General features: G+C 44.6%; 1 protein-coding gene across 13 annotated transcripts in view; it reads right to left on the reverse strand.

Moving 5' to 3' along the window:
* Window positions 1-332: 332 nt before the first annotated feature.
* LOC126518504 (uncharacterized) overlaps window positions 333-20,201 on the reverse strand; it is a 212,639-nt gene continuing 192,770 nt past the window's right edge. For 11 of the 13 annotated variants that reach the window (XM_072287100.1, XM_072287106.1, XM_072287103.1 and 8 more), the window contains 10 exons: window positions 19,354-19,664; window positions 18,153-18,239; window positions 14,186-14,468; window positions 11,238-12,424; window positions 9,943-10,167; window positions 9,089-9,188; window positions 7,522-7,752; window positions 5,938-6,026; window positions 3,308-3,712; window positions 333-1,972 (listed from right to left, as the gene is read on the reverse strand). In XM_072287100.1, the coding sequence (XP_072143201.1) occupies window positions 1,778-1,972; window positions 3,308-3,712; window positions 5,938-6,026; window positions 7,522-7,752; window positions 9,089-9,188; window positions 9,943-10,167; window positions 11,238-12,424; window positions 14,186-14,468; window positions 18,153-18,239; window positions 19,354-19,664 (3,113 nt within the window). In that variant the 3' untranslated portion in view covers window positions 333-1,777. The remainder of the gene's footprint in view (window positions 1,973-3,307; window positions 3,713-5,937; window positions 6,027-7,521; window positions 7,753-9,088; window positions 9,189-9,942; window positions 10,168-11,237; window positions 12,425-14,185; window positions 14,469-18,152; window positions 18,240-19,353; window positions 19,665-20,201) is intronic. The other 2 variants (XM_072287101.1, XM_072287110.1) reach the window with 2 other exon arrangements.

The following is a 20,201-nucleotide window of genomic DNA, read 5'->3' on the forward strand; positions in this document are numbered from 1 at the left end:
GCATTTCAGCTGGTTTTCAGTGCTGAGGCAAATCACGGAAATTATTTGAGCCTTTTTCAGTGATTAGCAGGCCCAAACAATCGTAGCAACCCCATTATAGTCTAGCATAATCAAATATTTTGAGAAATCAAACACACTTATAGCAACATACATTGATTTGATACAAAGGCACTCAGTTTACATTCCATAGAAGCATACTTCTAGTTTCTCATTGCCCAAAATAACTTTCCAAGTTTCCAAGCGAGCTAGAGCACATGTGTCAACAGGTCTCCCCAAGAAAAAGCAACCAACTTCCCTGACATGGGCAGTAGTTGTTGGAGAATGCCTATAGGTGAGGATACAGCCTTTTTATTAACATCTGGGCAAGTACTTTAAGTATAATTACACAGTGGTTCTTCCAGCATGACAAATAAATATGAAATATTTGATTTTATAAGTATGAATCTCAGCACTGCAGCTTCACATGGCAAGCTGCAGAAACAAACAAAATGTAAAAACATTCATTCTGCTTTCCTACATGAAAGATAGTTACAAAGAAAGCATACACAACCAATCAACAGATTTTCAGGCTACAGGCATCATATGCTCCAAGGCATCATGGAATACAGAGATTGCCTCACCAGTTATGAAGAAAAATATCCAGGTCGGTATCTTACACAAACTGACGTCACCACTAAATGTGTTCTCTTACACTCAAGCAGGCACGCACACTTACGCACATCGCTAGAAAAACTAACCAGAGGACTTTCTTGCAATGAACACGCTAAACTTTGTACATGAGATGCTCACTGCTAGGCATGGTTAGCTTCACTCCCCCAGCTATGATGAGATTTACAGTCCGCTCTTGCCACGAATCACACAGTGAGCTTAATAACTAACACTTCGCCACCTTTCACACAAAATCACATAAATGAATAGGATCTATCTTTCAACTCTGAACCAGGATGTACAATAATTTTTATGTGGGTCAACAATAAATTAAATGTAAACGACCATTCACCCACATTGCAGCTGAGCACTACAAGAATTCTACAGGGTGCAGGGAATGTCATCTAAGAATTCACACACTCACAACAGTAGAGGCAGAAAGATGCTGTAAGAAATGGGAAGTGCAGTTTACGCACGTACTTGCACACGGCAAGCAGTAGGTGAATCTTGTCAGTTTGCACAGTGTCCTGGCTCATCAAGCTGCACGTGTTTCAGCCTCCTTTATTTTATGTGATCGTAATCCACAGATATCATGTGGAGATGATAGAGCGTAGCTTCATATGGATAATGTCCAGTAAGAACATGCTTCTTTTCCAAGCGAGTTCCTAGAAGAAAACCTCAAAACAGCACACTCAAGCCTACTTTAAAGGAACACGAGTGTCCATACACGGCGTCCCAGGACACAACTCGCAGCTTGAAAAAGTTCTGTCGATGAAAAACTGTGATGGGAAGATGAACTTGCCCTCTCGCGTTTCACGCACCAAAGTCCACAAAGCACAACCAACACGGTGCAAAATCGCCACCTCAGAGTTTGATCACACTCGTTCGCAGTGTCTCACAGAGGGATCCACTCCACATTTTCCACAAGATCACAGAACCAACCTACATACACACTACAGTGATCACACACATAGCTGACTACACTTACTGATGCTCACTCAAACCAACTGAAATGACTCTGCACGGCACAGTTCGATTTTTGAGAGCTTGTCTTGAGCACAAGGAGGGAAAAAAAATATAACACAGTCCGAACACAAGCGGTGTGAGAGGCTGTCTGAATTTGCGCGCACTACTGTTCCTCTCGCAAGGCGTTGATCTTGGCACATATCTTGAGAGCTGGGCCAAGCTTGATGTTCATGGCTGTCATCAAGTGATCTTCCTTGAGCAGAAGCAACGCCTGACCGTCAATTTCCTGGGAGCGAAATTCCTCTGCATAATCAGTGCAGCCTGGAAGCTCTTGAATGTAGTCGGCAACCTCTTGCACCTGAAAGTATTGCAAATGGGAACTCACATAAATTGTAAATAAAGGCTAATGCCACATTCCAACAGTGCCGTATTGCCTAATACATGGTAGCCACCAATTGCACTTGTCATTCAATACGAGCTGTATGCTGTTTTAGCACTGCTACCATGTTTTAGGCACTGTGAGTACTATAGTAGGGAGCAAACTGGCGTTTTCAAAGGGGTTTTCTATGAACATTATAGTACAAGATACCATGTATAGTAAAAGTTATCACATGCAGTGTGTTCTGCTTTCAGGGATCAGGAAGCGCAGAAAGTCGAACGATCAAAAAGCCTGTGCATCACTTATGGGCGATGACATAAGCACAATCTCGTCCGAGCAGAAACAGCAAAAATGAACAGGATGCAAGGAAGGGACAGGCAACCATATCTCTTTACAGGCAACCATATCACTGTACTTTTACGCTGTTTCTACTCAAAGTTGTGAACCAACGAGCCTAAACGAATACCCTTCTTTGCTTAATCTAAATTGGCACAAGTAATGATCATCAACTGACTGACTGATAGATTGATTGACTAACCCATGGGGTCAAACGAGGAATGCCATAGTGGACTTGATTAATTTTGACTGCCTGAGGTTTTTTAATGCGCACATAAATTTAAGTACATGTGTGTTCTTGCATTTCAGCCAATTAAATATGCAGGAAATTGAACCTGTGGCTCTACACTGGGCAGCAGAACACCATAGCCATCATGGTGCATCATTAGACAATTAAAGAGTTTGCAGTCATGTGATTCCAACCCTCTATGCTCTATACTCGATGAGCCAGATCACAAGGTGCTATGAGCAATAGGTGTAAAGCTACAGGAACAGCTAGCTTTTCATCTGTTCTACTCTACTCCCAAAAAATCTGTAGACTTTAAATTTGTCTTTGAAATGCAAGAGATGTAACCAAAGTTTGTGAAATCATTATTTAACATATTTATTAGTCTCAAGAGGTAGTACTCAGATCAACAGACTTTGTAGAACATTCAGCAACTATGTCAGCATGTAAATGCCATTTGAACCTAAAGTCTCCTAATGTGCTCCTTATAAAAGATTGAATTTCGTACACTTTGGAAGACTCTCCGGGATACAGCAGGTGGAAATGCCCAGCATTCAAAGGGTTAATGGGCACGCAAAGCTAGGCAGCACATAGGCACACTTCCAATCAATCCCCAATCAGAATACAGCTGCAGCAACTCGAATTTGAACTTGCCACCTTTGGCATTCACACTCTTGTTTCGATATGTCCACATATCACCAACTCGCTCAACTTTCTCTCCTACAAAGCATTGCCACTGTATTCGCGCTCACCGTCCAACTCCTTGGGTTTTTGCTTGGCAAGACTGGCGCTGGCTCTGGTGCATCCACTTCCATCTCCACAGGTGGGGCAGGCGCAGGCGACTCGACTGAGCTCTCAGGCCTTAGCAACTGCTCGGGCACCGAGGCACTCGCAGCTGTCTCCATGGGCGTGCTGGCATCTTCTTTGGCTGGCTCAGCACTGTCCATGCTGACATCTTTGCTTCGAGCCTGCTGCTGCTGTTGTGGCTGTGCTTGCGACTGCTGCTGTGGCTGGGGAACATCCTCTTTCTGCTGCTGCTGCTGCTGCTGCTGTGCTTGCTGTGGTTGCTGTTGTTGCTGCTGTTGCTGCTGTTGCTGCTGTTGCTGCGGTTGCTGCGGTTGCTGCGGCTGCTGCAGTTGCTGCTGTTGCTGCTGTGGCTGTGAGGCACGCATAAAAGGGAATAAATTGGTCAAAATTGGCTAACGACACAGCTCTGTGCACAGGCCCACAAGGTCACAACACCCCCCTGAAGCCTTTTTGCATGGTGCTATTTTGTGGCAGGAAATAGGTTAACGAGTCGCTTCAGGGGCAGTGTTCTCGGCTGCTCACTTTTGGGGATACAAACATTTTCACAATGTTTTACGTGACTAGCAGGAGACGCATTGGCATGAGTGGGTTACAGCAGTAGAGACTTTTAGCGTGTCCGGTATTCGGGCAAGCGTGGGCGGTTTTCCGGTTTAGCGGGGGCGTCAACGTGAGCGGCCAGTTTGGTGGCGCCAGCTGGTGGCGCAAAGCTCAACCATACAAACACAGAGCTAATTACTATATTCTGCTTAGCTGCTGGCGTAAATTTTCGACAGTGGCGTAATCGTGTTCACAATTACGCCGCTGCCAAAAATTTGCACGGGTGGCGAAGCAGGATATGGTGAGTTACTGCAGTTTTAGCTATGCGTTTGTCTGGTTGAGCTTTACAACACCAGGCGGCTTCACCGCTCACGTTTACGCCCCGACCATCCGGTAATCCGCCCAAACCGCTCCCGTTTACCGGAATAGCGTACAAGCTAAAAGTCTCTAATGTCCTCGCACCGTGACAAACACATTGTCTTACCACAATGCCAAGAACACTGTCACTCACAGTTGCCAAAGAGTGCAGTGCTAGTCGTGCCAAATCTTACAAAGGTTATCGTATCTCCCGAATGTCAACGACCAAGAATACGGTCCCAAGAATTGCAAAAGGTTTTTTTTCACATGTTTCGTTTAAGGGCATCTACTGATAGGGCAACTGCCAATCTTTACATCAGCACATCTGCACTTACTTTCGCTGACACATCAACACACAAATTGCACACTGCTGCTTTGTTGCCATTGGTAGTCAGACACGCTGCCGCTGTAAAATACAGTCAGCATCTGCAGCAGAATTTATTGGTGCTCTAGTTAATATGTTTATGCACTGAGTAAAAATTCAGTGCCATGAACTGTCAACTGAAACAGCAATTCATATGACGGCACACTTTGAGTCAGTATTTCTTGAAACTGGTGTGGGGAAGAAGGTTTCTAGCAAAAGCTATGGTTTGAGTACAGCATGTCATTAACTTTACAACTATAACTTGCTCCTGAAGTTAATATGGTGAAAGTTAATTAGTAAAATTTGTTAATAATCACATTGGCAATTATTGTGCAAATTGTGACATCCGTTACTACTATACAGCTTGATCACTAAAGATTACCATTTTATCCCGAATCCCCTATTTTTGGCTGTCACAGACAGTCATGCCTGAAACAAAGCTTTCGCTCAGGTGTTGCTATCTAAATACATGTAAAAGCAGAATTCGTTTTTCTCGGCAACCACAGCGCTGAATTTGACGAGGTTTGTTGCGTTTAAATGAAAAACTTAAAATCTAGTGTCTGTTGCTTTTGAATTTTGGTTTAGGCTGTCAATATTTCATTAAACATGGGCAACTATCGCAAATTTTCAGAAAGCAATACTATCAGGTTTACAACCCTGTAACTCAGCAATGAAAAATTACGGTATATCACAATTCTGTTAATTGCATCCAATAATACATCTAAAGCGAATAAAATTGATATGTTACACATGAATATAAAAAATTTAGTAATATAAAAATGCAGCTTCTGCAGAACCCTTGTACACAACGTAACAAATTCACGTAAGATATATATCGACACATCAAATTTGTCCGCTTTGAATGATCTAATGGATTCCGTTTACAGAAATGCAATATCTGTTTTTGATGCAGAGCTATTAATATGTAAACTTTGTGCTTTTATCTTTTTCAAACTTTTGAATTGTTGAAAATACTTGTAACAAAATTAAGGCCCTAAATCGAAATCCCACTTCCAACAGTCACTAGAATTTAACTTTCTCTCTCAAATACAACAAATTTCATGAAGATCGGTCCAGGCGTTATCTCAGAAAAATGTTTTTGTGTTTTACATGTATTTGAATAGGCCGCGTCAGAGTTGAGGCCGAGCTAAAGCTTCCTCTTATTCAGTTTCATATACTGCTGCTGCTACTACTGCTTTCTAGACTAGTCATTGTTATACTCTATCCCAGCTAGATATACTGATTAAATGTACTTGAAACTATACCACAAAGCCATGCTGATGAGACAAGGGAAAGAAGGACATCAGTATTACTCACCCATTTTTCAGATGAGTATTCGTTGAAGTGATTTCCTTGAACTTTTCGCCAGTTCTTTCTTCCCATTTTCTTCTTCTTAGTTACTTTCCCTGCATTAAAAGAAAATGTATTATTTAAGAAGAAAATATTGGGAAGCATTCAGCCTACTGCTTAAAAATAATATGGCCACCTGATACTACATGGGAAGGCAAAACAGCCTTAAACGAGATAAGGTCATCAGTTTAGCAAGGAATCCAACTGCACTTAATTTTTGACAAGGTCATCAATCAATAGGGTTGCTAGCAGTCCTGAACTTTGTGGGATTGTCTGAGTTTTGGTGAAGTCTTGACTCTGTCACGGTCAAGCCTGTTGAGACTCGGAGCTTTACCCCTGCATTTTAGAACTCGACACTCTACCTCGACTCAAGAAAGTAGATAGCAGCGCCACCCCTTGGTGGAAGTGGTCCCTGCTCTTCACAATCGTCCACGGCAATTCGTGAGAAGTGTAGCATCTTGATCAGACAAGAGGTGGCGCTGTGCTCAACATGGTGGAGTGCAAGAACGGCTTCGAGTCTAGGAATATTTGAGAATATGGGGCTCTGTCTCCCCTGGCGGCACAGCTGTGCTGCAAGCATACTGGACAACTTGTGGCTCCGAACTACCAGGAACTCCTCAACTTCACATTGACTCAAATCAAATACCCATGAAAATAAAAGTCATAAACTTCCCTATAAATTGTGAGTAATTAAATCATCATGAAGAAGTATAAGAGAATGCAGTATTACAGGCAGGAATAGCAAACAGCTTCCCTCCAATCCCTTCCCCCTTCCCGATTTTGTGCAAAGGAGAACTACCAGCCCCAGTATCACAGGCTTTGTTTGGACATTTTGAGGACAAAGACTACTCAACTAGAACCATGCAGAACCCAAAATATTGTATCCAGGTAGGATGTCTTGTCCAGTCTACAGTTTATTCAGAAGCTGGCTGACAAGCTTTGGCTTTGACAATATGTTTATGTACAGGAATGATGGTTCGAACCACCACAGAAGGGAAATGAAACTTCAACACATATTTTTTCCCATTTTCTTTTCTTCAAGTTGCCTGCATTTCACACAAAACGTTTTTCCTGCTGGATGCCATTGTAGCAGTGACATGAACATCAAAAAAAGTTGCAGCATCCAATAAACATTACGAGATTTCTGTGAAAAGTGATATCTACTGCCACTGCACTTAAAACACGCCACACAAGCTCACATGAGAACATGCTAGCCAGCTGTAGCACTTTCAGCATCAAAGTAAGTACATTAGCAGCTACTCATTACTTTGGTTCTCACTAAACTGCCACAGCACAGGAAGTACGAGACAAACTTAAGGGGATCATCAGTTTAGTATTCAAATGCTGATTACAGCTCAGGGTAAGGTAATGAGACTAGCAGATTGAGTTTCAGTGCATTATACTGATGATAGTCTGTCCATTAAATTAACCAAAAGGGGAAGTAAATATTGCTCATATTCTTAAGTCCTAAGCCAGTACCCCTTCAGTTTCAATCATGCAAAAGCACAGTGCACAAAGCCCGCTGGTGCGGAGGGAGGGTGGTGGCCTCACCTGGGAGCTCGTCCTCATTTTCAGGCTCCGAGGTGAAGGCAAATATGCCGAGCCGCTCAGAGCATGCCAAGTTATAGCGCTTGACACATGACGACGAGCAAAAGCGTTTGGACTTTTTGAACTTTGACTTTGTGCCTAGCTTGCCGCACATCTCACACTTGGCCAATTCCACCCGGTCCGGCCCAGCAGCCATGACCTTCGAAGGAGGAGGCTCAGCCTCTGAAGGAGGAACTGCACGGGCCAGTGGGGAGGGAGCGCCGAGGAATGAGGGAGAGGAGGAAAGAGAGAGAGAGAGAACATGCACCAGTTTGCATGTGAACAAGCAAGCAAAGCAGGTGATGGGAAAGTGAGAAGAGGCGAGGTGCTAAAGGCTGTAGTAAGCAGTTTGCGAGACAAGCAAGAACTGAAGGCCATGTACCATGGAACAACCACTTTCGGGGATACAGTACTATTGCTTTCACTGAGGAGAAACTGGCTTAAGTGATGAAATTAAACATGAATGAACAAATTTTTGGGTGGACACGGCACGCTCACAAACTCCGTGAATGGAGTTTTATTGTGCACACACACCGGTAGACAGCTTTTTCACCAGCTGCCTTTGATGTATCACATGCCTGTGATCAACGATGGCTAAATAAGCAAACCTCACAGTGGAGCTAATGTTTGGCAAGAACACTTGTCTTTGTCAGGGTAAGTCCCCTTTGCCAAGTTTCCTTGTCAAAACATTGGTTCCAGACTAAGGCCTTCCTGTTTGGCCAATGTTGATCACTTCGTATCCATCTTCCTCCTAACCTCTTGTCTTGCATGGATTTGTAAGTGTTTTTTATGCGCCGGTGTTATCCTTTCAGGCTGAAAGAGTTTATGAAGCAGTTTTGGTGAGGAAGTCTTATACTCATGTAACAGTGTCGCACACTTCTTGCAAGAAATATTTGAGAGAACCATCGCCGCTGTTATGCTTCCCTATGAGGTAGTTGAACAATCTATGAAATGTAGCAGAATATCGAAAAAAAGAAAGTATATTATTGAAAGTGGTCCTTCCAGAACACCGCCCTATTCCGACAAAAAAAAAAATGAAAGCAGAGAGCCACCGCTACTAGGAGTCTGCGCTGTGTTAAGCTTGAAAAGAAAGTGCTGCTAGTGCAATGCAAGAGAGGTACTTGGCAGAAGAGGCTTCAAGTGGCACTAGGGACTTCCCCATCTCCTTTTAGAGCAAAGGAGTTATGATCAAGCCTTCCACAGGCCTCTTTAATTAAGGCATGTATGCGAGAGCATGCTACTACACTATATAATCAAATGAAGTATCAGGCGCACTGCTTTAGGAGCAATAAATACCGAAAGCACAGCTCAGTTTGAAATTGTGAGCAGGTTATAAGGAACCATCAGTGAAGGTTATACAGGATCAGGAAAGTGAGAGATACTTTCTAACAGAGTGTGACTTCTCCCCTCCCTGCATGCTGAAAACAAATTAATCTATGGCCCATACTAGATAGTGCTAGGCAGCCCGTACTAGATAGCAGCAGCATTGCTTTGCATTATCTGAAGAGTGCAGAAAGTCAAATAGGCATACCTTGAGCAATGTGCTGAATTTCATCATTCCCTGCTTTTCCATTCGTCTCCACAGAGGGCTTAGGCGATTCAGTTTCAGCAACAAGGGATGAGCGGCTGACCTGTGTGTAGGAAATGCCGCAAGAATATGTAGAAATTTCTCGCACCATACAACAACAAAATTGGTTAATGAACACTCACTGAATTCTTTGAAAGCGCAAACACTGCAATGTAAAGCAGCAGCCACGAATGTAATTCCATTGCATCCACAGAATGGTGCCATTCAGTATCAAAAAGCGGGTATAGCCCTATTGAACACATTTCAACTATGACAGCAACATCATTGTCACATGATGCTGACTCGACATGCTCACATGTGGCTGCACAGCTCCAGAATAATCCAAAGATATGAAGCTTAAGAGTCTAGTTGAGCTGTTTCAGACAGCTAAAGTTAAAACACTTTGTACCATATGGTCTTGCAAGCATCATTAACAAAAAGACGTAATGTAAAACAATACACACATTGAGCACATTCCTTGCTTTTATTAAGCAGATGTATTACTACAGACCATTACTACAAGAAAGGCTCCTGCGGTAATGCTGTGAAGAGAATCACATCTGTCACCACCACTGGAAATTGGAAAACGCTAGAAACGGTTCATCTGCCAAAGACACTTCGCGAAGAATAATTTCTCCAGCCTTATCAAGGTCCTTAATTAAAATGAAGGTCCTAAAATCTGAATTTATACAGCAGCCAAATGAACAGTAGCAGTGGCACAGCTACTAACCATTTCCGAATACGCACGTCTCACAATCATTACATTTACCTGCATACAAGAATTTTAAAAAAAGAAGAACACGTGGATGAGTTCTCACCGGAAATGGCTCAGGTCCCTCTTGAATGATGTACCCTTCTATGACATGTGTTAAGACATTAGGCTTGACCACCGGTTTTTGGGAGATTTGGCGAACAGGCTCTGATGCCGTCAACATGGTCATCTGAGGCGTCACCGCACCGCCATTGGTCATGGCTTCAGGCTTCTGGCCAGACTCGCCGCCTTGCTTGTCATACGGCATGGCTGCTTCTGGGGGAGCCGAAACCTGCAACCCAATGGAATGTATCACTGTAACTCAGGTCTATTACCGCAACAGATGGCAATTACTGTACTTACTCAATTCTAATGCGCACCTGATTTTTACGGACAGAAGTGAAAAATGCAAGGCCCTCTACTGTAGCACGCACCTCGATTTTCGTGCCTCAAGAAGTTAGAAATGCTATACTACTCTGGAATGTTCACTCCCCAGTTCTTTATGGTAAAAGTGGGTCCAATAGTTGGTTCTCAGTTAAAGAAGATTGCATACAATCTACAGTGGACCAGATATCATTCATCATTGGTGTCAAAGCATCCAATCTTTAGTGACATCTAGGGCATTTAAGATACAGCATTTCTTAAACGCCTTGCAGACCATAAAAGCCTCAGAAACTTATGGAGTTGGCACCAAGTTACTGCAGCTCTCCCACAGCTGCTGTTACATCTGGACTGGAACAAGGAAATTTCTTATATTGATGAGAATAGCTTGTCACCACCATTGCAGTGCTTTCACACTAGAATCAATGCACGTGTAATTTTTCCTTCTTTTCATATTTTTCTGAAAAAATGCGTGTCAGAATGAAGTAAATGCAGTATTCTCAGCAGCAACCTATTTCAAGTCTGCTGCAGGACAACGGCCCATTCCAGAAATGTTAGATTACTATTGTCCTGTCCTGCGCCAATTCAAACCACTCAATGTTAGCAAACTCCCTGTTCTCATGGTTCCATTCAATGTCCTGCAACTTCCATCCTGCAACATCCAATAACCTTCAACTACACCTCCCTTCCCTTGGCACTCACCTTTACTTTGTTAGACCAACGGTTCTCTCTTCTGCTCATCATGTGACCTGCCCAATCCTCCCATTCTCACCTAGAGATCTTCAACATGCATTTAATCACTAATTCCACACTGCCATCTTTGAATCTCCTAATGTTAGGGATATGCTTTTACATATATGCTAACCTACATGCTACTGAGACTTACCCGCATAACTATTTTGCTTGAAGAATCCTACCTATAGCTGTTTGGCCACTATAGTAAAGTGAAGCCCAGTGCACCAGAAGTGAGAAACAATTTACCTCAACTTTATCTTCGGCTGACCCCTTGACAGTTGTCGGTGGTGGTGCTGCCACTGGAGGAGACGGCACACCAACAGTTGCCTTCTGCTGAGGTGCAACGGCGACGTGGCTGCTAACACTGAGACCTCCAGACACAGCATTGCCAGTCAAGTGGTGGTTGGTCATGTGAGGTCCCGGCATGTGAGCAGCAGCAATGTGACCTCCCACCGGCGCATGGACCATGGTCGAATGTGAGGTACTTGACGTGTGCGTCACCGATGTAGGCGTCACGGACACGTGGGTGGAAGTCATATGACCGGCAGCTGTGTGGCACGGACCAGAATGGCTGGTGATTCCGTGCGCTGTCGAGCTAGGAAGACTGACGTGGATGGAAGGAGAATGGTTGGGTGTCACTGTAACATTGCTTGTTGGGTGGCTTGGCGATGCTGCATGACTGGTGGGCGTTGCTGCACGGCCCAGAGTCGAGTGACCTGTGATTGAGTGGCTGGGCGTGCTGTGACTGGCATTAGGGTGGCTTTGCGTGGAGTGAGAGGGAGCTCCGCTCGGGACAGGAGTATTGGCAGTGGCGGCGTGGCCAGGTGTTCCGTGGTTCGCCATGTTTGTGTTCTGAGCCTGTGACTGCTGCTGGTGACTCTGGGACAGGTTGGGCTGCATGTTGGCTGGCTTTGGCTCAATGTTCACCATGCCTGATGTCTTCACTGTGCTTTGAGTGGATGTGCTCTTCATCTCGGGAAGAATACGTGGCTGAATAGGAGTGTGCTGGTGATGGTGGTGGTGATGGTGATGGAGCTGCTGCTGTTGTTGCTGCTGGGTTGGATGTTGTGCAAGTTGCACCTGCTGCTGCTGCACTTGTTGCACCTGCACTTGCACTTGTTGTGCCTGTTGCTGTTGCTGCTGCGCCTGCTGCTGTGCTTGCTGCTGTGCCTGCTGCTGCGCTTGCTGCTGTGCCTGCTGCTGTGCTTGCTGCTGTGCCTGCTGCTGTGCCTGCTGCTGTGCCTGCTGCTGCGCTTGCTGCTGCGCCTGCTGCTGTGCCTGCTGCTGTGCCTGCTGCTGCGCCTGCTGCTGTTGGGCTTGCTGCTGTTGGGCTTGCTGCTGTTGGGCTTGTTGCTGTTGGGCTTGTTGCTGCTGTGCTTGCTGTTGCTGTGCTTGCTGCTGCTGGGCAACTGTTGTCTGATTGGCTGCATCGGCTGCAAACACGAGAAACTGTGTTTGTTGCCAGTTCCAAGGCCAATATGTATTGTAATCAGCTCCTAGGTGAAATCATAGAGAAGAATGCTTAAATAAGCTGAGCGATGAGTTCTGATGCACATAGCCAACACCCTATTTCACACTAATGTGACACTGGTGTGGAAGCTACGACTGTAATTTGAATCAGCCAACTGAATCAGCTTCACTTAGTGCTACCTCACCTCACCCACCCCCTCCTCCAAACCACCAAATTAAACTCTGACAAATGTGACAAACCTACACATTAAAAGGTACTGCTATTTAAGAGCTGTTAATAAGAAAATTAGACAATTACCAGTCCTTCAACTTTGCCAAGATTACTTCAGTAGTACATAAGTACTGTTTATTTATCACCAATTTATCCAAATAAAACTTTCATTGCAGTTTGGCTTTAAATGACACCAAAGAGGCTTGGACTATGGATAGTCAACAAGTAAGCGTCTAAATGAGCAGGCACATGACCAAATAACCTCACTTTTATTTTTGACTCTCTCTACCATTCACAAGCTCTCATAGATGTGCACGACAGCATCAGGGCCTGCCATAACAATTAGGTCCCTCACCCTTTAGGTTTCCCTTTGCCCCGAATCATGCTGTAAATTTACGCTTTTAGCCATGACAGTTCTGTGCCCAAACGCTCATGGAAGGTTTCTAATGGCTAAGGACAGACCAATTCTACAATAGGTATCATGACCATAGCAACATGAACAAGAAGTTGGCCTAGGATGATAATGTCACCATGAAAGAGGAAGTGCAGGAGATGAATTTTTCCACTGGTCAAGGTCTCCTTAAGGGCTACAACAGATTATTTTGCTGTTGCTAGCTTGATGAAGTTATCTTGCAAGAATTAAAGCTGGATATTGTTGTTGACTGCATGCAGATCTAGCCTCGCTAGAGCTGCTGGCAAATGCTCCCAGAGTGCTGCCTTTCAGCAGAGCTTACTTTCACTACGTCCCACAGAAAATTTTGGTTATGCACTGAAGTGGTACAGTGCCGTCTAAGGATCATATTGTTGCAAGAATTTTTCAGATTGGTTCATTATTAGACAAGATAGGAAAATTTGAAATGTTGCATTGCCCTGCTGACAGGAGGCAAGCTTCACTGCCAATGTGGATACTCTCCCCCTTTGCCTTGACTAAATTCCACAAGTGAAATTCATTCCATGCCTTCTCTGGTACCATTGCCAAGGTACCACATCATGAGCCCTCCTTCTTTCTTCTTTCTTTTCTGTTACACGGTGCACTTCGAGCGGTGGTATTCCATGTTTTGCATTAGACAATTCACCAAGGTCATGTACCATCATCGGTGGCGTTGCAGGTAGTGAGTTTTAAGTAGAGGCACTTTGCATGTGACTGACTCCCAGGCTGGAAGCCAGGCTCCCTTGAGAAAAAGGGCACTCAGGCTTCTGTTTGAAATTTTATCTGTTTTGGCACTACGCAGCCATTAGACAATTTGCAGACATGATTGCCGCTGCATGATATATGCGCTGCGCTTGTCTGTGAGCACCACTCAAACCTGGCGAGGGGTGCTTCAAGGAATGTAAAATCTATAGGCTTGTCATTCACAAGCGTAGTGCGAGACAGGTGAACAACGCAGAACAGGATGCAATTCCACAGTATGTAAGCCATCAAGCCTGTAATGCCACCTCACCCGGCTCACTGCCCTAACACAAATGCCCTGAAGCATGTGCCAAGCTTGGCCATTCACAAGAGCCCGCGTACCTTTTTGTTGCTGCTGATGCTGGTGTATCTGTTGGTGGATCTGCTGCTGAAACTGAGCAGTATGCTGGTGAGGGTGAGTGTGCGGGTGCTGAAGGTTCTGCTGATGTTGATGATGATGGTGCTGCTGCTGCTGCTGCTGCTGCTGCGCAGTCGTCTGCTGTTGTGGAGATGGCACAGCAAACGTCTGTGTCTGTGTGTTTGCCGTCTGAGTGTGGATCATGTTCTGCTGCTGCCCAGGACCTGGGGAAGTGCGGTTTGTCTGCGCCCTGATCCTCGGCTTGGCCTGTTAGGGGAGCAAAAAAGAAAAGGAGTTAAACGAACTTACCACAAGCTAAAACATTCACACATTTCCAGCAATATTAAGATGCCAATAATAAACATCAGTGTGGGGATGTGCAACACACCTTGGGCTAGCAAGTTAGTTAAACAAGGAACAGTAAATTAAGCAAGGAACACTGAATTACCAAAATCTGCATGACACTTCTAGCAATCAGTAATTTCAGAAAAAGATTTCTTGCAACAAAAACTTTGCACTTACATTGGCCTGTGGGAGGGAAATGAAATGAAATTTTCCACGTCAACCTGTGGTGCTAGCATATCTGACAAGCTGCACTGATTATAACTGCCATAGTTACGATGGCACAGTGATACCAACTGCGAGACCAGCCTGCGTGCTAAACAACGTCATAGACTGGTTGATTCATCAATTAATTTGTTGGGTTCAAAATTACAAAGCAACAGTGGGACTATATGAGAAATTATAGCGGAAGGCTCTCGATTAATTCTGACCTGCTGGGCTTCTTTGACACACTTAAATCCAACTACACAGACACTTTAATGTGTTAGCATTAAGAGGATTAAAGTGGAAAATCTGTCTCTCTCTCTCTCTCTCTGTGTGTGTGTGTGTGTGTGTGTGTGTGTGTGTGCGCGTGCGTGCGTGCGTGCGTGCGCGTGTCTAGTGCAACTAACGATGGTCTGCTCTGGACCACCACCAATTGCACTTCGCCCATTGAAGAGACAGGAAGCGTGTCAAGTTCCTGAACACATTGCAGTGTGGTGAACGCGGTCTAAATCATGGATCTGGGACCTCAAAGAGGCGTGAGGTAATGCCCCAACGCATTTATCTTGCATTTACAGCTAAATTTCTACTGCTTTTTGCATTTTGCCGCCATTTAAATGTGGCTTCCACAGCCAGGACTCGAGAGAGAAAAGGATGCATAGAAAGGCATGGAGGTTAACCAGAGGCAGTTCCGATTGGCTACCCTGGCCAGGACTCAAACATGCGACTTGTACTTAGCAACAGAATGCCATAGCCACTCGGCAATTGTGGTTGGTGGACAGTAGAGTGCTTCATAGCAGGAACATTCCAAGTGCACTTATGTTTTGCAGCTGGTTTTTTGTGAAGACAGTGTCACTTTGTGAACAGTTGCCATATTTAAACAATTCTAACAAGCACCTGAATCTTAATGTGCACCCAATTTTCATGGGCTTAATGTAAGAAAATAAAAGTGTAGCTGAATGTAAACATGCTCCAACATGTAATATTTCCCCAATCTATATTTTTTAAAAATCATGTGTATAATATGCTCCCTACGTTTGCAATAAAACTCAACATGGGCAGAATTTACTTTCACAGAAGGGAAACTTTATTAAAGTGAGCTTCCATAATGAAAGTAGTGATAAATTAAATTAAATTATGTTAAATTAAATTAAATTATGGGGTTTTACGTGCCAAAACCACTTTCTGATTATGAGGCACGCCGTAGTGGAGGACTCCGGAAATTTCGACCACCTGGGGTTCTTTAACGTGCACCTAAATCTAAGTACACGGGTGTTTTCGCATTTCGCCCCCATCGAAATGCGGCCGCCGTGGCCGGGATTCGATATCTTATGTTGTTGTAGCGCAAGCCGAACAACAAAGACAACAGAAAGGCACATTTGAAACACACAGCGCTATTCAGAAAGTTTCATTTCGTATTCAATTAGCTTTTTAGTGTTGTGTGTATCAAATGTGCCTTTCTGTTGTCCTTATTGTTCAACTTACTCCACAACAAAATAACATATGCCGTATCAACAAGCCCCTATAGCTATCCTCATAGAAAGCGGTGAATTGCCATCACCATTTGCACTTCACTGGCCAGATATCAAGCACACAAGGCAGTATTTTCAAGCAATAACTTTTAGAGATACTACCATATTTACACGACTGTAAGTCAACCTCTTTTTTAAAATTTGAAAATCTGAAGTGGGGGAGTCGACTTACATTCGAAACCAAAACCTGGCATCGAAAAAAAAAGCGAGGCCACCGGGATATCAGGGGAGCTACAATGTAGTTCCAATTTTATCTTTGCTCTGCAGCCCCACCCGTAGCTTTCCACTATCCCGCGCGTTTGTTCGCTTTTTGGAAGGGTTTCTCAACATTTTTGAGAGTTTTACAGCCCACACAGCACTCATGTGGGGGTGTCGATAGTTCATGGAAGTGCCGCTGTTCCATTTGTGGCGGCACCCCCAGAACGGCAGCGCTTGCAGGGAGTATCAATAGTTCATGGAAGAGTAGACACCACTCGCGGCTTATAGGAGTTTCCCTGTAACTCTTTAGATTCATGCGTTCGATTTGACTGTCGGCCACGTGCTACTTCGATACTTCCTCAGTCGTCATGAGTGCTCCGAGTCCACTAAACATTCGGCGCTCGTTCACAGTGGCATTGACGAGGGCTGCCATCCTTTACGCTGAAGAAACAAATAACTGCGCAGCGGGCTGCAAGTTCGATGTTTCTTAATGAGTGGTGCGAGAGTGGCAACAGCAGCGAAGCCAATTTTCACCTGTGACAGCAAGCGAAGAGTTTTCCGCGGGCTGAAGTCGGGACGCTTTCCGGAGCTGAAGGCCAAGCTTGTGGCGTACGTCGCCGAAATGCGTGATCGGTCCCTGCCAGTAACGTGCGACATGGTCATGAGACAAGCCTGGATCTTCGCCTTCTAAGGACCTGCTCCGCCGTGAGTACGAGTGGCTGGCGGCAGAAGACCGCGAACTTACACCAACCGGACATGTCAAAAGAGGCTCCCTGATGGCTCTGTGTGGTTGGGTGCTTTCGGCGGGGACTTGTGTATGTATGCAAATGCGGAATTTCGCTGGACGGCGACGTGCTTTGGGACGGTAGCAACAATGACGATGGCAGCATTAGTGAGGAGTAGTAGTCCAGTGACCATGCCAGCTACTAATAAATTTTCGTTATGGAATGCGCCTGCAGGTATGTTCTTCCTTTCTTTTTTTTTTTTTCTGTCACAAGCGACATGGGAGGGTCGACTTACATTCGAGTCGGCTTACAATCACGTAAATATGGTACTATCACTCTCACAATATTTTACATCACTCTGTATCAAACTTAGTCTGCGCAGATAGAGAGCATGCCATAGCTGCAGAAATGCTAGTGGCCATATGTGCCAATGCATCCGGTGCCAAGCCGTGCGACATCTTGCACAAGCTATAGCACTGAAAGTGATCATAGTTGAGCACAAAATGAACCGATAGCAACCTTCGGGAAAACATGCTCTGCCACCATCTCGTGATGGAAATAACGGTGCGCCTGATGGCTCTGACGGTAGGCTGTTGCCAACATTGAAAACGCAGATTAGGTTTTGCATCTGATGGTAACACGCAGGCAATTTTCAGACCAACTTTTACTGAAATAAAGGTGTGGCTTATATTCATGAAAATATGGTAATGTGTATATTACTGTAATTTTTCATGATAGTACAAGGGGATGTATAATGGCTGCCAAATGAAAGAGGCCACATGATGAAATAGGTCATTTCAATAGCCACACCCTGTATAACATGGACTGACTAGAAATGACAGACTGACAAAGGCTACAAATGACTGATGATGATTAGAAAGCTGGCACAGTATCTCACCATGGTTTTTCTAACATTTATGCATATGCTGTAATGACAATCCATGTATACACACCTGTGTTCGTGCCGGGAGGACATGAGAGTTGACGGTGACAGAAGTTGAGGTGGCAGTCTGAGTAGCAACTGAGCTGGCTGGACGAACCTGAGTATATGGAAGGAAAAACAATGAATTGCAATGACCCATTGCAAGATGGCACCATCAAAAAGAAGACAGACTGTTGTTATTTACTTCATCAGTTCACTGTGTTCTGTTCTTCAAAGATTCTGCATGCTTTCTAATCTAGCAATGACAAGTAAGCAATTCAGCACTTCTAAATGAAGATAAGATCTTCACAGTCCTAACACAAGTACCGAGTTAGCATGCCTTTTTAGTGGCAACCTACCTTAATTGGGGTAAATAGATAGCAAGTTTCTAACTATGCATTGTGGCCCACACTAGTTTCCAGAAAGTGCAAACCAGATATTTGCATGATTAGTATAAATATCTTCGGGACTAAAACAGAAGGTCACACATCTGCTCATTTTGTGAAACTCACCCCAATCACAACTGGTATTAAAATTATGGCAAGTCAAATTTTGGAGACATACTGAGTGACTGATTGGGATAGTGTTCCGAAGCAACAGATGCACAATGAAGGACAACATAATGGATGGTTCAACATTTCTGACCCCCTGGAGTTTTCTTTAATGTGCATCCATTGCTCTATACAAGGGTATTTTTGCATTCTTTCCTCCTCATTGTGTGGCTCCCATGGTTGAGAATCAAAATCAAATTATGGGGTTAAATGACCAAAACCAACACACAGGCTATTAAAAATTCCATAGTGGAGGTCTCTGGATCAATTTTGACAAGTGTAAATTTTGATGCGGATTCCAGTACAATCAGAGTGCGGCCATCACGGTGAAGGATTAAATTCATAACATTATGTTCAGCGGCAAAGCACCAATGACTCTATGGAATGAAATTAATTCTGAGTTTATCATGTATAATGTATAGGCTAAAAATGTTCTGCAGATGTGCCGTTTGTTGCTGCCCTTCCATGTACAGAATGCATGAGATTGGGGACCTAGTCGAGTGTGGTGAATGCCTTTTAGTTTCTTGGAAACAGGAAACTGAGAATACTGAACAAACAAACAAACAAACAAACAAACAAACAAACAGCCACCGAGGCAGGTTTTTATAACAGACTTTCGCAACTGGTAATGACTAAACATCTCTATGCATGGCTGCTATTGCAGGAAAACGGCATCCATACCTGCTTGGGCTTGGATGGCTGCTGCTGGATCGGTTGCGGCTGCTGCGTGGGAGGGGCGGCTGCCAGTGCCACAGTGGGCTGCTGGGGGGCCTGGGGTTGGGCCTGGGGCTGTGCCTGAGCTACGGTGGGTTGAGCAGTAGCCACAGGCAGGGCATGAAGGGCCTGCTGGGGTCCAGGCTGCAGGAAGACGTCCGACTGCTGGCTCCGGATGTAGATGGGGTTCTGGGTGAGCAGGGTCGGGCTCTGCAGCTGCCCTGGCTGAGCCCACGTGATGCCATGCGGGAACGTGGCGTTGAGAGCTTGCAGCGAGCCTACACACCAGAGGACACACACACAAGGTTCACAATGCAGCAAAGCTTTTCCACTTGGGAATCCCTGCCAAATGTGATCCAACCCGATTTACAGGATAGCTTCTGGTGCAAGTAGAAGCAGTAGAAAAATGTGTGTTGATGAAAATTCTGTCCCCTGAACATGAGAGTGAAACTTAGTTTCAATAGAACTGCTGGAGTCAGAAACTTGAGCAGCAAATGCCTTTTTTAATAGAAGAATGTTGCTAGGATATACAGTCGAACCCACTTATAACAACATTCAAGTGCCACGAAAATTCCGTGGTTGTAACCAATAATTGTTATAACTGGATCGCATGAAAAAAAGAAAAGTAATTATAATGGGGGATGGCAGGGCTGTTCTGAGAAAACTATAATGGTGGGGAGGCCAGTTCTCCTACCCACCACCTTCCTCCGTCCGGCTTCTCATTGTGTTGACTCGCTTAATTGTTTAACTCTGCTTTCTGCACGCTGCAATCGCGCATTGTTAACAAGCTGCGGCTGGCGGCGTTCAAGAATGGC

This window comes from Dermacentor andersoni, chromosome 3, assembly GCF_023375885.2.
Source record: "Dermacentor andersoni chromosome 3, qqDerAnde1_hic_scaffold, whole genome shotgun sequence".
Taxonomy (NCBI): domain Eukaryota; kingdom Metazoa; phylum Arthropoda; class Arachnida; order Ixodida; family Ixodidae; genus Dermacentor; species Dermacentor andersoni.